The sequence below is a fragment of the Crocodylus porosus genome, unplaced genomic scaffold (assembly GCF_001723895.1).
Source record: "Crocodylus porosus isolate Cpor-Errol unplaced genomic scaffold, CroPor_comp1, whole genome shotgun sequence".
Taxonomy (NCBI): domain Eukaryota; kingdom Metazoa; phylum Chordata; order Crocodylia; family Crocodylidae; genus Crocodylus; species Crocodylus porosus.
In genome coordinates, this window is record NW_017728917.1 from 18,475,157 (window position 1) to 18,499,492 (window position 24,336).

Sequence of the window (24,336 nt, forward strand, 5' to 3'; positions counted from 1 at the left end):
AGTTTTTTCTCCTGCCCAGGCAGGGGGTTGGACTTGAAGATCTACAAGGTCCCTTCCGACCCCACTTCTATGATTCTATGAACCTCAAGTGCTACTCAAGGAACTTTCTTTAAGAAGTCAAGCCCTCCTGCTTGTAGTAGATTTTTTTAGATGCACTAACAAGGACAAACACATTATACCTCCCTCCCAATGGAAGAGCCAGCCAGTCTTTTAATTCAATGTTCTAGCTGCCACAGTGGGGATGTGAACAATCCCTCCCACCTTGTCTATCATCTTACATTTCAGTCCCTCCCACCTGAGATGTAGAATTTTGAAGGGACTCCACCATTCAGGAATTAGCCACTTAAAGAGCCCCAAAGCAACCTTTCTTTTGCCATAGAAGCCCATGAGCGCCTCACTGTGCCAGGCCATTCTATCTGCCAGCATGGAAAACCCAAGCCAAAGCTACAATAACTAACCCATCTAAAGAACACCTTGCACTGTGGAGTTTTACTAAGTTTGAGGAGCCAGCCAACCTCCCAGTTTCCTGCCAGGCACCCACTACCCAGATACTTAGAAAAGGGGGGCAGGCAGGTATTTATTGGCAAGAGCCCTAGTTGCTGAAACCCTTTACTCCTACCCACATGCCCCTGTTCCCCACACTGGCCAAATACAATACCAACAGCCTGATGAGGCCACTCACATGGCAGAGAAATCCGGTCTTTCAGCGGAGTTTTTGGAAGAATCACTACCAAGCTATAGACCTGTTGAGGGAGAAAGAGAACTTAGTCTCTGCCCTGTGCATGACAGAATTTAATAGTGCAAGTTTCAAAGGAATGGGTCGGTGGGTGGATTAGTCTAAAGCCACAGACAGTAGTTGTGGGTATTCGACAGTTCATTATGCTACAGGGTTTTCCCTTTGCATGCTGAGAAGTTGGAAAGGCATGGAAGTCCCCAGGCAGAGCTTGAATTCAGCTGTCAGGACCTGGTCCACTCTTAGCCTGATCTCTCTTTAATCTTCATGGCTCTCTGCCCTATCACAAACACCAGCTCCTAGGAGCTCCAGCTCTACACTGGACCTGGAAGTCACAGACTAAGCAGGTATACGTAAAGAGCCAGGGGCTGTCCATCTGCCTGGGGAGCCTGACTGCTTGCACCCAATTCTCATCATTTCATTTAAAAGATAAGGGAGGTAAGCGGAGATATCAAGGTACAGCTGCTGAAGAGAAGATACCAACCCAAACTATCCTTCCATTTGGCTAGGGTGGGGGGTATGAGCCATGTACTCACCAGAAAGAAGAAACAGGAGCTGGCGAGCCAGAAGTGTCTCCCTCCGTGGCCATAGATGTTGAAGTCTTCTGCAGAGAGGTGGGAATCAGGGTACAGGATTTCCAGAGTCCCCTGAGGGAGAAAAGGCGCTCAGCACTTTGGCTTTCACAGAACCCATCATCCCTCCACTGACAGAGGATATCTGCATTCACAGAAGCTCAGATAACTGCTGACCTTGCCACTCAACTCCACCTCTTGCACTGCTCAGATGTGGTCTTTAGCCAACTTGGACTCAACTAAAAGAAGAGTAGGTAGAATATAGGCAACAAACCAAGGAACCCCAGGATTTCAACAGGGCAGGATAGGGTGTCCATTTATGAACAGATGAGCGCCTGGCCAAATGCAAAGTGTAGTTGCAGGCTGTTGCAATGGAAAAATTTTTCCCTGGGGCAGAGGGATCAGCAGCACCTTTTGGCTTTGGAGAAAAGTCCCCCCTCATCATGACCTCCTAGAAGACAAAATGACGGGAAGGCAGGAGACCAGATTGCAGGGACCACTGAAATGGCAAGTATTCCATTCCTGCCTCCAGAACTGGCACTTCCCACTGCACTGCCCAAGCTAAAAACTCCTGCCCGTGTACAGAGCTGGGAAAGGAAACCCAGTCTCGTTTACTCAGATCCCACTGGAAGACAGCTATGGCTGTATACAGACAGAGGTGTGGCACTCCCTGGACAGTTACTAAATCCAGATATAGCTTAGCCACTTGATATTTAATGAAGCTCTTGCAGTGTATCATGTAGCAGTGATCAGCTCTGTTGCCTCCGAGAGAGCGCCTGAACACTGAACAATTGTCTCCCTGTTACCCCAGTGCTGCCCCAGACAAAAGCCATTCCAAAGGGCTGGCTACCACCACTGGTGAAGAGAAGAATAGGCCCAGACACACACTACATTGTTCAGAGAGAGACACACAGCTAATATTCTGAGCTCGCAAACTAGCTAGGAACTCACTGGCGAGGAACAGCTCTCAGCTCAGCAAGAGACAGGAGAGGAGAGGCTGCAAGGGTCCTGATGGGCAGCCTCGCTTCTCCATCTTGTGTGGATTTGGAACCTTTTCCCTAGATGCAAGAGACTCCTATTTCCCTGTCCCCTCAATGAGTCAGCCCCCAGCAACTTCATATTTTATTTCCTGTCCTCCACTGTGCCAGCCTGGAGTGCGGAACCAATCAAATGTCCTAGAGGCATCACCATTCTCAAGACATTCTGCATCCCACCAAACACTTGTGGGATGGAGCTTAGTCTAAGCTAGGCGTAGCCAACCTGTGGCATGGGTACCGCAAGTGGCACATGGCATAACAGGGAGGGGACAGGCAGCACAGGAGCAAATTGGTCAGGAAGCAGAAAGCACAGCAGCACCTTGGGAAGGGATCACAGGGAAGGAAGCAGAAAGCAGAGTAGCACATCAAGTAGGGGATGGAGGTAAGAATAGCACTCAGGAGGGCACAGGGCTTGATTTGTGGCATGCTGCCCAAAATGTTGTCCCCTGCTGATCTAAAGCCATCTTCCTTCTCCCATGAACCATTCTCTCCAAAGCAACAGGCCAGTTTCTCCAGAGGAGGCCAGATCTTGTCAAGCAAGCATGGTTTCACTCCAAGACGTGGCCTTTTCCTTTGTCTGCCCCAACATCCTCACCTGGGTGACAGAGTAGGCCAGAGACAGCACCGTGGTGATGGCCAAGACACGTTTAATACTGGACTTGCTCTCAAGATGACCTGAAAGGAGCAAGGATAGATCATTCCCCAAGTCATTCCAGTCCTAGTAAGACTGAGCACCCAAGGACCTGCTAGGGCACCAAAAACTGTTTGGCATCCCCCTAAGACCACAAGAGGTTACAGCTCACCACCCCAGGAAGCCATACTGCCACCCAGACTGCTTAGCCTCCCTCAGACAGACAACCCAGAACATGACGGTAACAGGGCACGAGGCTTTGGCTCTGCTTCATCCCCATCCCCTACACTAGGAAAGCACCTAGGCCCTCCCACCACAGTTACAAAATCTGGAGCAAGCTACAGCCTGGCCAGTGAAAAGCTTCTAGAAGAACCCCCCCTTAATCAACTCCAAAGCAACTTCATCTGCTCCAGGCTCTAAGCCCCCAGGTGATGGAGACCCACTGCTCAGTTGCTGCAGCAAGGGGCATCACAGATGCTCCTACAGATACACAGACAACCTTGGAGAGTACCCACACTGAGCAGCTGGAACTGAGCCACAAACAGGCACCAGAGAAGGCTTTGTTCAGCCCCTGCTGTCAAGAGGAAAGCACCAAGAGGAGGCAAGGTAAAAAGGTCCCCAGAGGAATCCTCCTCCCACAGGAAATGGGGTTCAAGCAGCCTCCCCTCCCACTTTAGCATCACCAGGTATGTGTAGGTGAATCCTGTGTTGGTGCTTGGAGTACTAGGTACTGCATGAGTCACATAGGAAACCACATGCATGTTAGGCCCCAGGCCACTTCCCCATGAATCTCACACATGGTCTGACTAGTCCAGTCATCTCGTGTCCAACACGACTGACCCTCACCCCTCCCCAGCTCTTGCCCAGGGTGTGCACACAGCCTCTGTGGAAGGGAAGAGGCCTTGGGAGCAGGAAGCCACCTACCAAAGGCGAGGCCTAGGATCACCACACTCAGCTCAATGGCCAGCAGGAAGAAGCGCGTGATCTCCCACAGGATCTGCAAAGCAACAGGAACCAGGCAGGCAGGGTCAGAAGGAACAGAGACACAGGGAAGTTTATACAGCAAAACTCTTCCCATTTCCTTTATGAAAGGAAATTCCACTCCCCCGGGGGAGACCCTTTGCCTTGAGGCGCGGCACTCCAGACCCTCCCCACACCCAGCACTTAAGATGAAGCAAGCAGCCACGGTTCAGCACAGCTGAAGCCATTCCCCCTAGTGGCAGGGGTGGGACCTCTGCTGCATAGCCAACCCAGGCAGCTTGCATCTTCATCAGCTCAAAAATTAGGAATAAAGGGCTTATTCTGTGGCCAACTTATTGCTAGGGAAACAGCAACACCCTGCTTTCTCCTAATGCCACTGCTCAAAGCAGAATGACTATATAACCCTCCCCCATCATGGCAGATAATGCTTATTTCTTCATGTTATGCATGGGGAAGCCAGAGCACAGGGAGATGAAGTAACAACCCTCCCCTCCCCCCCCCCAGTGTTACACAAGGGGGTAATGGAATATCTGTATCCAGGAGACCCAATGAGCAAACTCCTGCTCTAAACCTTGACCCATACTGCCTCCCTCAGAATATGCCAAATCCTTTAAAAAAAAAAAAAAAAAAACTGCAATATTTAGGGAAACAAGATAACAAGTCCTCCAAAATCAGGCTGTTATATGCCCAGGCATAAAGCTATCCCTCCACAGCATGTTATTTGCTATGAACAGAAGCTAGTTTGGAAGAGCTTTTTTAAAGTGCAGTCTAACAGCCTATTTTCACTTTCAAAAGCTCCATGATAGACACCCCCCACCAGGCAACAAGCTGAAAAGGATATCTGCTTTGCTTCAGGACTTCTAAGCAAAGGATATCACACAGAAGGGAGAGCTAGAGAGAGGCACAGTTTCTCTCAAAACATTTAATTCCTTATTTACCATATTTACTAAAACAGATGACCATGATTATAAAACAACCTCTCAATAATTAATCTGATATATGGAAAATGTATGCATTTGTTTAAATTCTCCAGGGGTGCAGGTTATAGCCGTGTTGGTCTAAGGACACAAGCAGACAAGGTCCTTTAGGTAAATCCAATATCTTTTATTAGACCTACTCAAATAGCTGGAAAAATTCTTCTTAGCAAGCTTTCAGGCACAAACACCCTTTGTCAGGCTGGCAAAAGGTGTCTGTGCCCAAAAGCTTGGCAAGTCAAATTTTTCCAACTATTTGAGTTGGTCTAATAAAAGATACCGGATTTATCCAAAGAAACTGGTTTCCTTATAATCTTCCAGGTACAGAATATCATTATTGGAAATTTGCTTTGAATCTGTCCCCCTCCCACTGCTACAGCAGGGAAAAAAAATCTGGGGAATCGGGTAACCCCTTTGCTTTGTTTTCCCTCAACTTTTTCCCCTAGCAGCCCCTTCCTTCCCCCTCTCCTTAACTTTCCCTAAGCACATGGAAATGAGACACAAATTTGAAAAGTGTCCTTGATATTAAACATGGGTGCAGCATTTTGCATAACACCCATACACTCAGTTCACCTAGAATTGCTTCATGTTACCTTTTTTTCTTTTTTTTAAAACTGCTGCAAGTCCATAAATACATTTTTGAGCAGCACTTTGGCACCTACTTATATGTAGTACAAGCTATACATGTTCTTAACCCAAAATCAAAGACTCATGATTAACCATACAGTTCACTGGGCTGAGCCCCAGCAGAGTCAACAGCATTTTAAGCCGTGGTGACCCCATAGCTTGGCAGCCCTCAGTATCTGTGTGTACTCCAGATACTTCCCACAAAGGATCCATGTGCTAATTAGGCCCCACTCACGGCTGCAAGTGGGTGTTCTTGTCATGAGTCCTGGGATGCTCCTAAAATGTATATGCAGATAGGGCTCAGGGCAACCTGGTCTGGCTTCACCTCATAAAGGGCAGGGCCACACTAATCACATGTGCCAAGCTAGGGGGGCAGGGGAAGGGGCAAATGAATTCTAGATGAATTGTTTGGGGCCCTATTTGGTGATGTTTGTCAGGCATCTAAGACTGGTGAAGAAATAGGAATCATTAGAAATGAGGAGATAAAGGCAGAGTTCAGCTGTGGAACTGAAGAAGAGGTCAAAATGTCATGCAATGTAGTGGCTCACCACGACTTGAAAAAGACTTGGTGCTGAGGGGGAAGTGTGCTTAATGGGCACTACCACATTTTATTCAGATGAGCTGCACTATTCTATCCTTGTAGGTTCCCATCAGTGGGCATGTAGAACCATGGCTGTGTGGTGTGATTTTGTAATGGGAATGAGAATGATGTAACCCTAAAAGGTGTGTTTTTGGACTATCACGCAAGCCACAGCGGCATAGGTATATATACATGTTTATACTTAAAATTTATAGAAATAAATATTTTTGCAACAACAACAAAAATGTAAATCAGCATGTTTGTCCAATATGAGGCATGTGTTTTCTAGTCATGCTCATTGGCTGCATTTAATTAACTTCATAGCTCATTCCCATTCCTGAACACATGCTACTTTTGGCATCAATTTAATGATAGCCTATGTATTTAAGGCAGTTTCCTTGTATGCAAGTGTTAGCTAAGGGGCTTTTTTTCTCCTGCTGATTAGAGAGAAAAAACTTGTCTTGTATTTGGGTAAATACGGTAACCTGCAGATTTAAAGCCATGCAATGAAAGTAAAGGTAAACAGGGTCCCAGAGAGTAGTGCACTGAGGAGCTATGACAGCCATGACAAAACACTAGAGAGAAAAGGTATGCAGGAAAGACTCTCATGCCTCCTCCTGAGGTTCACCTAGCTAAGGAGATTACAGCACAGGTGTTGCCAGGGGCTAACAAACTGAGGGGAGATGCATCTTGGCATTCAAAACACGTCTTGGCAATCAAACACAAACCACATCCACTCCTGCCTCTCATGATGGAGATTTTGCTACAGCATGCCTGGGGAAGCAGGGAAGTTCATTGTTCTGTGGCTCTGGGTGCTGGAATCATTTAAAGAGAGTTGTCAAAGCAGCATTCCACAGTACTCAATAGCCGTGAGCACTGCAGATAAAACATCATGAGGAAGCTACTACTTATCTTTCAAGCCAGACCTGAACAATGACTCCAGAAGGACACTCACCTTATCGGCCACTGTAGCAGTATCAGAGGCACTGACTGTCATAGAGACAACGGCCCGTGCAATCCCAACCAATGCCACCACAAAGACCTAAGAAAAGACAGCCAGAGTGAGCTGGTACCAGTGTGTTGCATGGTGACCATGAGGAATTTTACTCCAGTGACCCTTTTCCCTGGCTGGCAGCCCAGCTGATGGAGTTCAAGACTTCCAAGCTGGTGACTCAAGCCAGACCCCTGGTGATGGCCTCCCAGATCCGAAGCCTAACTGCAGGATGACTACAATATAGGCAGCAGACTCTGGCCCCAGTAAAAAGTAAACATCCAACTTTCTAGCCCATCAAAGCAACTGTGAAGGAAGCCTCATCGAGTCTTTCTACTCGGTGCCCTTGGGGGCATTATATGGAATGAGGAGATGTTCACACAGGGCAGAGACGCTAATCTCCTCCTTTCTGCCACTTCAGTCAAAAAAATGTCAAGCCAACAAAAAAGAAACAGTACTTCAGATTATGATGGCCTGGGCTGCCTCGGGACATAGACCTCTCCCAGATCGCCGATCCACCAGATCAGCCAACAGACCCTACATCCACAAGAGGATTGCGGAGCCCTGCTCTTTCACTAAATGCTGGTAACCTTTAGGGATGCAGAAGATAAGAGATCAGCTCAGGCCAAGGACTTCAGAGTCTCTTACGTGGCACAGTATAGTGTAGCAGAGAGTCAAGCTGGCTCAAGAACTGGAAACCTTCTAGCTACTATAGCATGGAGCTTTGAGTTGACTAATTTACCTCATCACCATATGCTTTCGGTATCCAAACTAACCCTTTTAGAGCTAGGTCAAGTATCTCCATACTATACCACAGGCACAATCTTTCCAAGCAGAGCTGCCAGCTTCACAGTATGTTAACCTAACACTCTAGGAATGAAATAACTAATCTGTTCACAATAGGTAGAAGTCAGATTTGACGGACTCTCTCACAACCTTAAGTTTTCTTTCCCTGACAGTGGTGGGCAAAGCTGGTCAGCTCACAGAGCACCCTGAACAGGCTCCCTGAAGTGTACCGCTTACTACAGGTCTTTATAGCACCTTTCCCCTATAGAGTGAGGCAGGGAAAAATCCCCAAATGCTCCAAGCCACCAGTATAAGAGCTGTGTCCTTGTCTGCAGCATAGAAACTGAATCCTCCTTGCTCATGCTTTGAAAGGACAGAAATGTGCTCTCTCCAAAGCTTGCACTAATTTTTAGTTAACAAACCCAACCAACTGCCTCCTCTACTTCCCTTCTCCTCTCCCCCACAAAAATTGCACGTCCCAAAGACATAACTTTTCTCCACATAGGATTCAAGAAGGGGTAAAAAGAAACATGTTTGGTGTCTAGCTTGTCCCCAGTTTGCTGTCCCCAAGCCCTGCAAGAGGGAGATCATATATTTGTTCTTTACGGACAAGAGCAAACTAGTTACCTGAAAAGAATCACCAGCATACTGATCCTAACCACAAAGAAAATATTCATGTCCTCATCTTCCTAAGGATATGCCCCAGATGACTAAAACTGGATAGAAATGATTCCCACAGTCCACGCTGCTGCTGGGATAGTCGCTGCTCCTCACTTGGACAAAGCCAACAGACTTACCAGTTTCACTTTTGTTTCTTCCCTTTAGTTTCTCAGAGTTTCAATTTCCACTAACTCCCAGTGGGACTATTCGTAGTGCTGACACCACAGCACACAATTTAAATCCAGACTGAAAACCTCTCCCCAGGGCGTTTAAAAATTCTGAATGCATTACATATGCATTAGGTCGTTCAAAGATTCCCTTCCCCTCCCCTCACTCCTGACCTCTGGAGCTTGCACTCTGGCAGCACCATGCACAGCTCAGAGTTTCTGATTACAGGCTCCATCTTCTAGGCTTGCCACTATCTGGGCCTCAATTTTATCTGCTTCCTGGGTTTTTTCTTTTTTTTTTTTTTTTATCTATTGTAACTGATGACCAGGTTGAGGTCTAGGAGGTGTTTCCTCACTCTTCTCCTGTACAGACTTTTCTTTCAACCAAGTTGAGCTCTGCCTCACAGAATGCTGCAGTGGTGCTGAATTCACTCAACTGATGAGCAGGCATATACCATTGCTTCGAGACAGCCAGAGGCCAGACTGCTCACCTGAGCAGGAGTGTTGTGAACTGCACCCAGGAGCTTTAAGAATCTGGTTGGATTAAGTGTCCACCATGCTCCCAGAGGTGCTCAGCGAGCTAAATGATATTCAGAAACCACTAGAGACTTCCGTAGCACAAGCAGAGGCTGCACGTGCTGCCTTAAACTGGGGAGAGTCTTGTTTCCCTACACATTTGGGAAACAAGACGCACCTGCCTATTCCTTCTGCTTCCACCTCCAACTTCACATCAACAAGACTCAGTGATGACTCCTTTGAACCCAAAGGAAGGGTCACCCTGCAAGAACAGATGGTCACTTTCCTGGACCCTCAAGGAGGGCCTTGCAGTCTTGGGACCTCCAGTTCCAGCTCTCTAATCAAGTTAGGGCGTTCTACAAAAGCGCTGGTAAGGACTGACACCTGCTAACATCATGACAATTCGTTTGCTGCCATTTCAATTCCAGTCCCTCAGTAAGAAGTTAGTTTTCTTTTAACTAGGACTGACTACAAAAGAAAGCAACTGGAAGAGAAGACACGAGAGACCAGATATCAAAACAAAGAGATAAAATATGGGGATAGGTTTAAAGTAGGTCCCTTTGAGGTCATGAAAGACCCAACCCAGAATCTGAAATCCAGATATCCCTACTGTCCAGAAGGAACAGAATTCACACTGGGAAGCCCAGTGCCCATTTATTACACCGTGCCTTAGTTTTAAGCTGTCCATATGCTTTTGCAAAAGATTTTACTCAGTAGGGATCTGAAAAAAGCCTAGTCATCCAATCAGAAGTGTTCTGGGAAGGGGAGTTGTCCCTCCCCCATCAGGTCAGAGTACGCATACCCATACTTACCAGTATATAAAAAGTAGTGAAGATGGGACTGGAGGTGACACGGATTTTGGCCCTGGCAGAGGGCAGTTTCCAGAGAAGAAAGACAAAGAAGAGTACATTGGGAACCAGGAGCAGGAGGTCCCAGTACCGGACTCTGCAGAGAGAGAAGCAGGATTAACAAATATTTGCAAAATCTCCCAATGCAGAGGCAGACACCAGTCCCTTAATCCTGAAAGGCCCTTGTCCCTGGATAATACCAGGCTCCAGCCCCAGCTCCCAACTCTCACCTGGATTTCCCAATGTCCTCGTAAAGTAGAAGTAGGCACTTGTGCGGCACAGTGATGTTGGTATCATTGATTGACTGTGTGGTCACAGGGGACAGAGCCGTCACATTAGCCGGCACTGTTACCAAAGCAGTGGAATGCGTGACGTTGTCATACGCAGAGAACCTCACCACCGACGTCACAGATGGGAACATCCTGTCTCCTTTCTGGCCACAGAGAAAAAAAATTAAGGTTACATGCAGTGGGGGTTAAAGCCAAGTGTGATACAACACAGGACGATTAAGACAGGAAAAAGCAACATCTGAGTCAGAGAAACAGAAAAGTATGTCCACAAAGTAGTCACAGCCTACTCTTTACAGCAAATTATTATTGTCGCTAGCAGAAAGGCTGTATCGCACAACAGAGCAGAGTGTCTCTTGTCCCTCCCCCAGAGCAGAAAAGACAGGAATCCCATCTTCGACCAGGATGACAGGAACCTTCCAGACACCGCTGACTAATCCAGATTAGATGAGGTGAGTTGCAAGCCCTGCTCCACAGCTCCCTGATATTTAACAAGCTCTTGGGCCTGCAGGAAACTTTACTCTGTAGCTTCACTCGTTGGCCCTTACCTAGTACCTGTTGCTAATGCCAGCCTCCCTAGTCTGTGCTAGGGGGCAAGTGGCATATATCTACTTAGACGGGACTCCATAGACTTTTTGCTTTCGTAAAGCACCACTAGCGTAATGACAATATCCTAGCTGCATCTTATACCCTGCATTCTCTTTGAGTCCTTCCAAACCATGCCAACGGCTCTGATTTTAAAACCCATAACAGGGCTCCATTCCCTTCTACGGCCTGTTGCATCTAGGGCTGCACAAACACTTTACCCCGATCAATAAACACAAGCTTTCACTGCTCCTGGGACATAAGCTAGCATCATTATTGCTAATCTGTAGAGGCAGAAGGTGAAGGAGAGTTATTCAGTAACTTCTGTGAGGTCACACTAGAAAACAGAGGGAAACCCAGTGGGAGCACCCAGGAGCCCTGGCTCACAGTTACTCCTTCCCTCCCCTGTGCCATGCCGCTTCCATAGCATCTTCAAAGAAGGCAAGATAACAACTTGCTCTCCACCCCCTGTTGAAACCTATCAGACCTGCCCTCCCTGAAAGCAGGGTCACTGGTACACCTTGCAGGCCTTGTGGCTGCTCCAGCTGGGATATCAGCTGTCAGCCCTAGAAGTGGGGACGGGGGAGATGGCAAATTCTCCCACACAGCAAAGAAACCCCATTTACCTCCCATCCATGGGGCTGAACTGGTGGAAAGCAGGTGAAAATTCTGCTTTGGGACCGCTGGTAAGAGCCCCACCACACCCCAAGCTTGCCGGTGCTCCAGGGCACTATACTCACAGACGCAAGGCCCCATCATCGGCTCCCAGCTGGACTCATGGCCCCAGGCAACTCCCTCCTCTGTGCTGGAGTTTCTTCTCCTGTAAAAGAAGGAACCACCATGCTAGTAACATGTCTTATGATCCCCAGATACCAGGCACCATAATGTCACAGTACCGCTCCCTCCAGGATTCCCCTCCCCTGGGTGGAGCTGCCACAAAACACACTGGGATTTTTTTTTTTTTTTTTTTTTTTTTTTTTTAAGAGCCACCACCTGCTGTCATCACAAGGACGCAGGTCCTTGGGGGATTTAGAGTGCCCTGGCTGCCTGTTCCTTGTAGCTAATCCAGGATTAAATCTCAACAAAATTCCCCCTCATTTGAACAACAACCAGCACTGCGGATGCTGCAGCCTGCATGAGAGAGGCAAGCAAGAAAGTCTTCATGCTTCTTGCTGACTGCTGGAGCCTATGGCTAGACATGGTCCCAGCTACGGGAGGCAGGGGCCCAGCTCTGTGGCACCTGCTTTGGAGCTCAGCTTTTGTCCTCCCCAGGGGCAGCCAGCTCAACACCGCCCCGTTCTTCTCCGAAGCTGGGACCGTTGCCAGGCCCTGGGAGGGGACATGGGTGGGGGGAGCTTCCTGCTGACATAGCTGCTTCTGATTCCTCCATTGTAACAGGTCCTCTGTGGGCTGGGGTTTTCTTTAAGGCTATGGTAGGTCAAACTGCATTAGAGATGTCATTTTAAACAAACACAGCACTGGGACGATCAGCTTTGTGCTGAGGTGGCAGCTTCTCCACTAGAAAGCCCAGCTCTGGCAAAAGTCCCAGCCACTGACCTTCACATTGGGGAGCTCCCGTCTCCTCCCCTAAAGAGGTACGTTATGCTCCTCCCTTCAGCCTCTCCAGTTCTTAAGCACCAAATCCCTGCATCACTGAGAAAGACATTTCTCTCTAGTGACTTACCTATGTCTTGCTACTCTGAGATCTCTCAGAAGCCTCTCGACTCTGAGGGTATAAATAGATGTGGCCAATGAAGTGGGTCATCTGTGCCAGGACATGTCCCAGCACAGCTGATCCACTTCATCGGGAAAACCACGCGTCACCTGTTGTCCTGCAGGATCAATGGCTAATGTGTTCCCTACCTGCCGAGACACGCTGCAGGGGACTGGTGGTCCCAGCCCCAGGATTGCACAGGGAAGAATTCAACCTCAGAAAGCTCATGTGTATCTGGGGAATCCCAGACGGGGAAAGCCAGGCAGGCACTCCCAGGATAGCTGGAGAGTGCTCTCCTACCTTAAAGCAAAGAGACATCCATCACAAAACAGTGGCACAAATTAATACCACCTATGTCACGACCACAAATTTGGGGCATTTGTGGAGTGATAAAGGCATGGACATCTGCTTGCTTGCCTTCTGTACCCCCTCAAAAATGTTTATGGTGGCACAAAGGTGTCTATTTCCAACCTGAGAAAGGCTGCAGAAAAGGAAGGTGGGTGGATATGACTGCACTCAACTTATGCCTAACTTTTTAACAGGGTGGGAAGAGGAGGAAAGAGAAACTCAGGAAGCATACAGAAACGAGGGGAAACCATGAGCCAACAACCCTGCAATGCTCTGCTCTCTGCTGCTTCATTCACTCTACCACTGACTTATGTGGCCAGCATAATTTCAGCTCTGCTCCCCAAACTACTGAGGGAAAGTTATTTTTCCTCCTTTGCAACAACTGTGCTTAGACACTCCCCAGTGTCGTTGATGCCGTTTCCAAGATAAGAACTGCCCTCACCACTCTGCTAACAAGACCACTTTTCAACACAGTTGTTACCACAGAGCCTTTAATGGTGAAAACAAGGCCATTTTTATAAACAGTATTTTCCAGAATTCACCCTGCCCTTTTTGCTTAATTGCTACACGCTCCTTTCACTCCAGAACCAGCTCATGAGGTGGGGATTTTCCATCCAGTGACAAAGGCCATTTCCCCATCCCCTCCTACTTTCAATATCACATACATTTTTTTTCCCAGAAAAGCTAAAAGAGACTTTCCCATGACCTAAGAAAAATCAAGCCAAAGTAGCTGCCTGAAGAGTAACCCCAGCCCACAACAACAACCGGGGAAGAAATCTCCTTGCCTGTATCCTCCCTCAGCTTGGGGGATGCCTTCATGCACAAGAAGGAGATGGGAAGAAGGCAATGCTCTCATGATAGGACCCACAGCAAAGCAGCCTGCATTTCACAGGGTTGGGATGTCGCACAGTACAGGGGGGAAGCAGGATGGCCATCGCCTTCAAGCACCTAAAGGACTTGGATGTAGGAACAAATCAGCTGCAGCCTGGCCCCTTTATGCTACATAAAGGGGCCAGAGCACAGTCGAGGCCTGAGTGCCAGCTATCAGAGCATTTCCTCAGGGTAAGCAGTATAGGAGACAGGCACAAGGCTGCCTCGAAGGGCCACCCATCTCCAACCCTTGGCATACAACAGCCACAAGACACAGCACTGCAATGATCCCAGGTGCCAGCAGCAACTCAGGCCCCCAGAGCTGCCTGCTACACTAGTCAGCTTGGAGTAACAAAGCCCTGTCCCCCCCAAACAATACAACGAACAGTACAATGCCTCGTCGGAGCATCAGTTCCCCACCTGTGAAATAGAGTGAGGACTGGTGAGGCTAATTTCATTTCAGCCTGTAATGTATGCCAGGATCTTCAGAAGAGAGAAACAGGAGAAGTGCAAGGTACTGTTACATGCCCTCAGGAATGGAAGTTCTCCAGCTCTGCCATTTGAGCTCATCTGATTTACTACAGTAGCAGGCCTGTTTCTGAACACCTCTACTTCTTGCCTTTTCTAAGGTAAGGGTTAACAACAGAAGCACTGTTCTCTCACACGCAAGTGTTACCGTAGCCATCTGTTTCAGCACCATCTCCTTCCCAGATTTAATACCCTTATTGTACACATATTTTTGCTCCACCTTAGCTACGAGCAATTTTCAGTTGATAGCATGCTTGCAGAATGCATGCAGTTTAGCTTCAGTTAACCAGGAATACCTGGAGCCTAAGCACATTAGGAATGGCACTCTTGAATGACAACACTGAGCGCCACAATAAAAAGCCTCATTAAGAAAAACGGCATGCAAACCCTTGACTGATTTCAAGACCAACATGTTGCTTGCCTCCAGAAAAGAAAATCACCTAAAATAGATCTCCCACAGAACCATTTGAAAAACAAATCTCAGCTTCATCCTTGTGCCCACATGGAGCCCCTGTGTAACATTAAGATATTACTATTTAATAAGAACGTGGGTCCAGTGTTTAAATGCAGAAACTTCAGATTAGATACTTCGTTCTATATTTAGGTACCTACATATGCAAACTAACTGAGTCACTGAGCAGCTACAGCTCCCCCAAAAAAAGTCTGAAGACCCCTTTGAAACGTCTATGTAGACATCTAACTTAAGGCACCCACATTCAGAACAGCTGATCTTAAAAAAAAAAGAAGCAGCAGCATACTCCAAATGAAAAGTTCAGCTGAAAGCCTGCAAGAGATCACAAGATCTAGTTCATGGTCAACGAGTCAGCCATAACAACAGCTTGATTTGTGAATATTAGGCTAGGCCACTGTTTTATAAATAGAGATAGAAGGCAGGGTAAATGTGCACCTCACAGATTAACCAGAAGTACTATATGTGTATACACACAACAAGCTTTATGGGGTGAAGTTCACAGCTCACAAAATCTGGTGCCACACGCACACACTTTGATTAATCTATAAGGTGCAAATCTACCCTGCTTTCTGCTTGACTTCAGACTAAGGAGCCTAGCCATGTCTCTCCTTTTCAGGTACAGGTTCCAGGATAAGGAATGTCTACCATGCTTCTCCCTCCTCATAGGCTAATGCTGCATGCCGGCTAGCAAGGACCTCTAAAGTAACAGTCTTTGCATGTACCAATGCAGCGTCCTCAAAACAGTGATGCGCAAATATTCACAAGCAATGTGGCCACAACCCACGCGCTGCTGAGTGAGCTATGAGCATTTTCCTGAACTGGGACAAGCCACTACGGCCTACCTGCTGCCCAGGACATTGGTTGCATTGCCAACAGAAAAGACTTGCCTCTCCTGAAACAAGTTCACAGGCGGTTTTTCAAGGCTTCTAGGCACACGGCTGAGATCTCTCCAGTGGTACGGACCATGCTGGGCACAAATGCTGTGCTGCTACGTGCTCCTTGCAGGTTAAGTCAAAAGAAAAGCTTGCCTATGTCTACCCCAACCATGAGGGCCCAATAAAAGAGACAGACAAAGGTAGTCTTGTTAATCTGAAGTCAAGGAGAAGGCAGAGTAGGTTTGCACCTTATAGACCAATGGTTCTCAATCATTTTTAGGCTCAGCAAACCCTGGAGAAAGTGCCAGCTTATAGCTTTTACTTGTGTTTTGACGACAGAAACACAAAAGAGCAATTCTTCTGGTGTATAGACTTGAAAAAGACCCCGACAAGTCTGAATGTTTTTAATATTTGTGGATTCTTGTTGAAATCTGTAAGTTATCTTGAGAATCATGTCTCCCCACCTAAGAGCACTGACAGTGTGGCACCCCATGGCACCTGTGACAGGATCTCAGGGGACCCTAGCCAGCCGCAGCACCCTGGCAGAGGACCACGGGTACAAGCTCACCAAAGCACATCCTTTTACACCATCTGATGGAGTGAGCTTGGACTCAGGAAATCTTGTGCTAGAGATACATACACGTTTAGATATATTACACACACATCTATATATAGTCAGGTATCCAGGTTGTAGCTGTGTTGGTCTAGAGGAAAAAGCAATCAGGACTCATAGTGGAGATAATATCTTGAACAACAAGGTTCTTGCACAAAAATGCCTTAATTGCAATTACAGATTTTTTTTTTTGCAAAAATCTTGTTGCTCTAATACAAGATATCATCTCCACTACGAGTCCTGATGTCTATATATATGAACATGCACTATACACATACACACACATATTCTATACACACGTGCATTTCTATCTACACACACACATACATATCTATATACACACACATTACACGCACCCATAAACATGTGCTCATATAGATACACATACATACCCCTATTATAAATACACACACACACGTGCCCATATAGATACATGCACGCACCCATAAACACACCGATTATAGATACACATGCACCCATGTAAGTGTGTGTGTATTATATACACACAAATATACATACATGCACATTATGTACATGTATCTATATATACATACATCTATAGATACCCACACTATCATATACACATACACCCATATAGATACACACACCATATGGATACACACACAGCCACACATATGCCCATACGGACACATACATGCACACACCTATTATAGATGCACACGCACCCATATAGATAAACACGCACACCTAGATACACACACGGGTGTCCACACACACACACCCAGATAGATATGACCACGCACACGCCTAAACACACAGAGATGCGCACCCCCGATCACGCGTGTCCTTACACACACATTACACGCGTCTATAGACGAACACACACATCTTACCCCCGCACACACGTGCACGCCCACACAATGTGCACACGCGTCTACACCCCCCAGCGCCCGGCCCCGGCCCGGTACCTGCAGCGCGCAGGACGCGGCTCCGCTCGGCCATGCCCCGGCCCCGGCCCGACGCTTCCTCCCGCGCGTCCGGGGAGTGTCACTCAAGAGCCTCTCGGCCAGGGAGCCGCAACAGCGGCCCCGCGCCACCTCCTCCGGGCGGGGCTGGCGCCCGCGCGCTACAAGAAGACGGCGCGTGACCCAGCAGCGCCCCCAGGCTCCTCTCCCCTCTGGAGGGAGGCGGGGGAGGGCCTTTTTCGGTTACGCCCAGATTGACTTTTGACAGAGGCTCCCTGGGCGCGAGCCCGCTCCACCAGTCCGGAGGCGCTAACCCAAAGAAGGTGGGGGGGAGGGGAAGGGAGTGCTGAAACAGTCGCGAGAGCCAATAGGAGCCGCCGGGAGGCGGGACTCGAAGCACTGGATTGTCAGAGGCTTAAAGGGGCCGCGCTCCGCCATGGACTGCGAGTGTTTGCAGGGGGCTGTGTCAGGGAAGGGGTCATCTGCCCCAAAGCACTGGTGTGTCCCAGCCACAGCCAGGGAGCAGCGGCCAGACCAGGCTCATCCCCTGTAGGCCATATTCAATGCATGGCTCTCCCCGCATTCCTAGGCCACATGTCCATGAGTTGTGCCTGCTTTTTTGGGGGGGCGACCCTGTCCCTTCCTATGTGTTAGGGCAGATAATGTTACACCCAGGTTGCCTCTGGGGGCTTTTATTTGATTAGAAGTACAAGGGAAGCCAAAGCAAGTTTCTCCAGACCAGAAGCCGGTTTATAGAGATGTTATCCACCAGGCAATATGACCAAAGCAGCTCCATACAGCAGAGTTTGGGGGGGGTTTTAATTCATATATTTTGTGTTCCAGGTCAAATCAGTTCTAAATTGTATCGACTGAGCAGCACTCAGCCCTTCCAAAAACTGTATCAATTGAGCAGGCAGAACTCAATCATTCTAAACACCATGAATGGTGCTACAACCGGCGAGCATCCTCCATCGCAGGCTCCCACCCCAGGAATTCAGATACCCCAGAACTGTTGGCAGGCATCCTACCTACAGCAGAGATTTTTTTCCCCCATATTCCAAGCCAAGTCAGCCCAATCAAATTCCAAATCTGAGAGTCAGTCCAGAATCATAAGTGGCCCTACTACCGGCAAACATCCTCCACCCCCATCTAGAGCTTCAGATGTTCCCAAATCCTTTAGCAGGCATCCTACTTGCAGGCCCAAGCCCAGAGGCTTGGGGTTCAGATGCATGCACAAACGTACTCCCTACCAAGGTCTCTGAGCTCTCAGAAGATATCCTCAGTATTGGAGGCAAGCTCCAGGCTCGCACCCCTTCACTTTGGTGTGGGGGAGTTTTACCATGTGGGAATTTTATGCAGTTCAGGTTCAATATTCCCACCCATTCCTCTGAGATAAGGATCTCTTGGCCAATTCAGCAGGGAAACTGAGTCATGGTCCATGACCCTTGTCCTTTCCTAGTGTCACCTTATTAGCACTGGGTGTGATCACTGGCCTCTGCTTCTCCACTCCCTTGCAAGTGTCCCTCACAACCCACTTCTCTGACAGGCCAAGCCTTGAGATTCAGACTGAACCCTGACCCTCCCTCCCTGACACTCTGGGATCAGAGTATCTGGGAGGGGGAATGTAGCAACACACGCACAGCAAAAAAAGAGGTGAGGGCTGTTCAGGACTCCTCAACACTAACAAGTGCAGTCAAGATATACCCCACATCCTAGATCATAATGACACAAGCCCAAAAACACTGCTAGGTGGTGGAAGTGCACATATTCCAGGGTTTATGGCAACAGTTCTCAACTTTTTTTTTTGACTCAAGGCACCCCTCAAAACAGGGCATCTCTTGGTTTTCACTCCGTTTTCACTAGAGAAAAATACAGGAGCAAATCTTTGTTTGCTGAAAACTCAGAAAGACCCTAACAGGTCCGCATGGGATTCCTGTTTGAAATCTCTGGGGTTTAGCTTGTGAAACATGTTTGCACACCTCACTGTGCTAACACTGGGCAGCACCCTGCAAAGGATCTCAAGGCACCCTGGGGTACTGCAGCACCCAGGTTGAGAAGCACTGGTTTAGTATCTTGGTGTCTGGATTCAAAACTCCTGGAAGACCATTTCAGGCTCAACTTTAGTAAAAACTACTTCACGGTTAGGATGTCCAAACTGTGGAAAAAAGCTCCCTCCAGAGATGCCTACCCTGGAAAGCTTCAAGATGAGACTAGACAGTCACCTTGCTGGGGTCATCTTTCCTGCCTGGTGCAGGGGGCTGGACCTGATGTTCTTCTGAGGTCCCTTCCAGCCCCTTACAATTGATGAATCTCTCCATGGCCCCAGTGAAAGATGTATTGAGCCCTCACAGTGAGCAAAGACTCTGAGTACAATGGACTCAACACCCCCTACCTCTAGAACATCTTCCTCTTTGAAGCAGGCATAATATACTTGCCTTAGATACTGGCACTCAAGTAGGAAGGGAGCAGCTGGCCTAGAAACACCTGATTTGGCCAATGCTTCACACTTAATCGCTTCATGAGGATCACATTTCACCAGGCTTACACTCATGCAATTCCTCGGTGAAAGCTGGGCTCTGTGGAGTGTGAGGCAGAGAAAGACCAACCAGTGTTTTGCATGTCACCTGCATTTAAGGAACAGTCTTACACACCTCATTGTAAAGCGCATTGGACAGACTTCTTTCCAGTTGCATCAGCAGAGGCATTTCACCACAGATTACAGCTCTTCACTTGGTTTCTCTTCAGGAAAAAACAAGAATATTGCTTGCACAGTATTTTAGATTGCACAGGTTTCTCTTTGGGAGTGGATGAGAAAACAAATGCTGTGTGAAAAATGTTAGACAGGCCGCTCACGGACAGGACACTGCTGGAAAGCACTCAGGTACCGTAGTGATGAGCATGGCAGAAGAACTATAATCTATTTACAGCACAGAAGGGCAGGGTAGGTGTGTACCTTATAGACTAAATCAGGGCTGCATAACATAAGCTTTTGTAAACAGAGGGCTTACTTCATCAGATGCTAATGAAGTAGCTGATGAAATAATCTAATGAAGTAAGCCTGCTGCTTATGAAAGCTTATGCTATGCATCCCTGGTTTAGTTAGTCTGTAAGGTACAAATCTATCCTGCCGTCTGCCTGACTTCAGACTAACATGGCTAATTACATCTTTCCATTTACAGCACAGTCATTTATCTCCTTGAACGAATGAAGATGGTATAGTAGGCAGCCTTAATAACCAATATTGCTCCCCTCAGCATAAGTCTCCTTACCTCCTCTGTCTGGAAGGAAGCTCAGTAAGTACTGAGCTTTCCTTACCTCCACACCTATGTTAGAGGCTAATGGAAATGTGGTCCTAAAAGGAGTGATCCTGTGTTAACTCCTTCTCTCTCCAATATCGTCAGGCACCAACAACCTCAGGCTTGGCATTTTGCTTCCTGGACATGGGGAATTATAATAATAACGCTTACATGGTGTTTTTTATCCATAGAATGAAAAGCCTTTTACAGAAGTGGGAAGGATCTTTATTGGCATTTTACAGATGGGAAAACAGAGGTGCAGGGAAAGGAAAGTAAATTCCTCATTGCCCAGCAGACAGGTGACAGAGCACTGGAACACATCCTTAGTTGCATTCCTATGTTTCAGCTGCTGGAATCTGCCACTGAAGGTCACACCTGTTTGGTCTCCTGATCTTTGACAGTGACAAGTACAAGAAAGGTGCAAGAAATGCATTCCAGACCAATGTGTAACAGGTGAGGCAAACAGGAAGACTCCTGACTGATTTCCTGACCACAGCCAGTTAGTTAGTGGTTGGTTTATGTCCTGAAACACATGGGGTCACACACTTCTGTAACCTGTTTCTCTGTGAATGTTTTCATTATCCAGATAAACCTGCATAACTTAATACTGTAGCCCAGTATCATCTCAATAGAAAAAACAGAGATGCTGCAGCAGGCACACAGATAATAATGGGCCTCCATTTAGATGTAAGCTCACCAAGCATTATGGGAATGAGGAAAGCCAAAGGGATTCCTTGCAGATGAATCATCACAAAGCAAAGAAACAAGTCCTGCTCTATGGCCTGATCCTTCAATAAAATCAATGTGCAAGGAAAAGAAACAAAAATTATTCATAAGCTGGAGGGAGTGGCTCCTAAGGAAAGATTAACAGAACTAGCTAGGCATCACTTAGCCAAACTGCAGCTAAGGGGCAATGTAAATGGTTCAGAGCAGTGGTGCTCAACCTTTCTGGAGTGCAGGCTGGATCTGGGCTGCAGCGTCAATCCATGCACCAGCCTAATCCAGCCACACACCACTATATCCCCCACTGGCCTGATTCAGCCGCACTGCTGGGAAGCAGTGATCATTGCCTCAACTGAAGCTAACTTCAGCTTCACAAACTTCTTCATAGCTTAACATCAAGACTCACTGCCTCACTCTGGCAATCTTCATAAAAAGAACCTAGATTCAACAACACTGCCCAGCACAACCCCATTCATTCCCAAGCCTCTAGGTTAACACACTTTTCGTGCTGGTGTAAAGGTATTCATTTCAATGGATGGACATCTAGAGGTGCCTCCCTGTGCTTTGTTCTGTGCAGGATCTCCCTGTGCATGCATCTCGCAACCATTTTGTAGATAGGAAGCCTACTGAGAGAAGTGAAGTAGTTTGCCCAAAAATGCCTCCGTGTGGAAACGCTTGCAGCAATTTAAGCCTGCCATATATCAGTTCAGTTTCCATTGAGGACATGTCAGCAGCAGAATCGGAAAGAGAAGCCAGGTCTCATTGCTCCTGGGTTCTAACCAGCAGATGACATTGCCCCCCCCCACAGCTGTGTTGGAAGAGAAGCTCCCTCCTCAGAGTCCACCAGCCCATTCCCTGTGATTCACCCTGTGAGGCCACAGTTCAGCACTGCAGGCACCATTGACAAAGGGAAATGCATCTCAAACAGTTGATTACATGGCACAACAGGAAGCAGGCAAGAAGGAGCTTCAGCTTCTGTGTTTCTGCAGCTGTTTTGAAATATGGGAACAGTGGAAAAAGAATGCAGGATAAGTGGAGGATGCTTCTTGCCCCAGGGCAGAGGCAGCAGTTACTCACACTTCCTGTCCTGTGTAAGCCCCAATGCACCACATTATGCTACTCCATCTTCTTGCTCTTTTCATATCCTTCTCCATCTGCAGCATCTCTCCCGCCCTCCTGTGAGAGTTGAATTCACAATCAGTGGTTTACAAGATCAGTACTCTAACCCCCGAGCCATGAAGTCAGATGATTATCTGACAGAGGGGATACCATGATCAGCTGCCATCCGGTTACAACCCCAAATCAGTGCTTGACAGTGGCGGGGCTCAGCCTGCCTGTCCTTTCTGTATGAGCCTCTGCATGCAGAAGCGGGAAGGAAAAAGGATGGGAGATTTAGCAGCCATGGTATAACTCAGGTGGGGCCCTGTTACTACAGCACTTACAGCTGTTCCAGCTCACTTTAGCTTGAGGAAATCTTACTTCATCGCCTTGTCAAAGCACGTGTTAGCACTGGTGACTTGGTGATCTGGAAGCTTCCTATCTTCAGGCCCAGGTAACCTAACTTCATCTTCGGCCTCTTCTACAGCTCCTTCAGTCCTTGCCCTCCGCTGGGACTGACTACCAGTTCCTGAAGTCATGGTGGGATTTTTCCAGAGATGCTCACTAATCTGCTAGGTGTTGAACTGAGCTCACACCAGTCACCAGACAACTCCTAGCTGGTGACAGCAGATCTCAGCTGGATTCTGACCAGTTGCCCAGGATGATGGGAGATACCGAATTCCTAGTCTCACTTAGGGATAGAACAACCAAACACTCTCCAGCTATTTCAAAGCTGGCTGCCCAACCAGAGCCACGTAAACGCCTGGTTTCCTCCCAGTGCAGAGCACCAACAGCTCCATGGGGCCTTCTTGGGTCATTTCTGAAAGTCAAGCCCAGGGGGCTTAGGTTTAGCACCAAGTGTATATAGATGTATGTCTCCTTGGGAAATGCCACCTACACACTTTCACAGAGACCTTCCAACCCACCAGTGCTTGGAGATATGGAGCCACCTCCTGGTAAGACCGGCACACTACCACATTTTGCTCATCAGGCAGCCTGTCTTTACACCTGCTCAGGGGTGGGGGGCACTTTAATTAAAGCAGCTCTGAGAACAGCTCTAATTAAAGCACCTGAAGCATCACATGTCCCCAGGGGCTGGTTCTGGGGACAGTTTTGTTTAATATCTTCATCAATGACCTGGACGATGGCACAGAGTGCAGCCTCAGCAAGTCTGTAGATAACACAAAGCTGGGGGGAGCAGTAGGTAGGATGGAGGGTAAGGCCAGGATTCAGAGTGACCTAGACAAATTGGAGGATTGGGCCAAAATGACTCTTATGAGGTTTAACAAGGACAAGTGCAAAGTCCTGAGCTTGGGACAGAACAATCCAATGCACTGGTACAAGCTGGGGGCTTACTGGCTGGACAGCAGCTCTATAGAAAAGGACCTGGGGGTTACAGTGGACAATGAGCTGAATATGAGCCAGCAGTGTACCCTTGTTGCCAAGAAGGCTAACGGCATCCTGGGCTGCATTAGTAGGGGTATTGCCAGCAGGTGAAGGGGAAGTGATTATTCCCCTCTATTCAGCACTGGTGAGGCCACGTCTGGAGCACTGTGTCCAGTTTTGGGCCTCATACTACAGAAAGGATGTGGACAAATTGGAAAGTCCAGTGGAGGGCAACAAAAATGGTTTGGGGGCTGGGGTACGTGACTTCTGAGGAGAGGCTGAGGGAACTGGGCTTATTTAGTCTACAGAAGAGAAGACTGAGAGGGGATTTGATAGCAGCCTTCAACTACCTGAAGTGGGGGGGGGTTCAAAGGAGGATGGAGCTCGACTATTCTTAGTGGTGGCAGATGACAGAACAAGCAGCAATGGTCTCAAGTTGCAGCAAGAGAAGTTTAGGTTAGCTATTAGTAAGAATTTTCTCACTAGGAGGGTAGTAAAACACTGGAACAGAG

General features: G+C 47.8%; 1 protein-coding gene across 4 annotated transcripts in view; it reads right to left on the bottom strand.

Moving 5' to 3' along the window:
• TPRA1 (transmembrane protein adipocyte associated 1) overlaps positions 1 to 17,401 on the bottom strand; it is a 22,877-nt gene extending 5,476 nt beyond the window's left edge. Inside the window, exons 1-9 of one of the 4 annotated variants that reach the window (XM_019536830.1) lie at positions 12,216 to 12,640; positions 11,716 to 11,795; positions 10,334 to 10,536; positions 10,068 to 10,200; positions 7,091 to 7,177; positions 3,898 to 3,970; positions 2,938 to 3,017; positions 1,270 to 1,380; positions 683 to 743 (exon numbers count right to left, since the gene is read on the bottom strand). In XM_019536830.1, the coding sequence (XP_019392375.1) occupies positions 683 to 743; positions 1,270 to 1,380; positions 2,938 to 3,017; positions 3,898 to 3,970; positions 7,091 to 7,177; positions 10,068 to 10,200; positions 10,334 to 10,524 (736 nt within the window). In that variant the 5' untranslated portion in view covers positions 10,525 to 10,536; positions 11,716 to 11,795; positions 12,216 to 12,640. Of the gene's footprint in view, positions 1 to 682; positions 744 to 1,269; positions 1,381 to 2,937; positions 3,018 to 3,897; positions 3,971 to 7,090; positions 7,178 to 10,067; positions 10,201 to 10,333; positions 10,537 to 11,715; positions 11,796 to 12,215; positions 12,641 to 14,117; positions 14,278 to 17,324 lie in introns of those variants that run through there. The other 3 variants (XM_019536831.1, XM_019536828.1, XM_019536832.1) reach the window with 3 other exon arrangements.
• Positions 17,402 to 24,336: the final 6,935 nt, after the last annotated feature.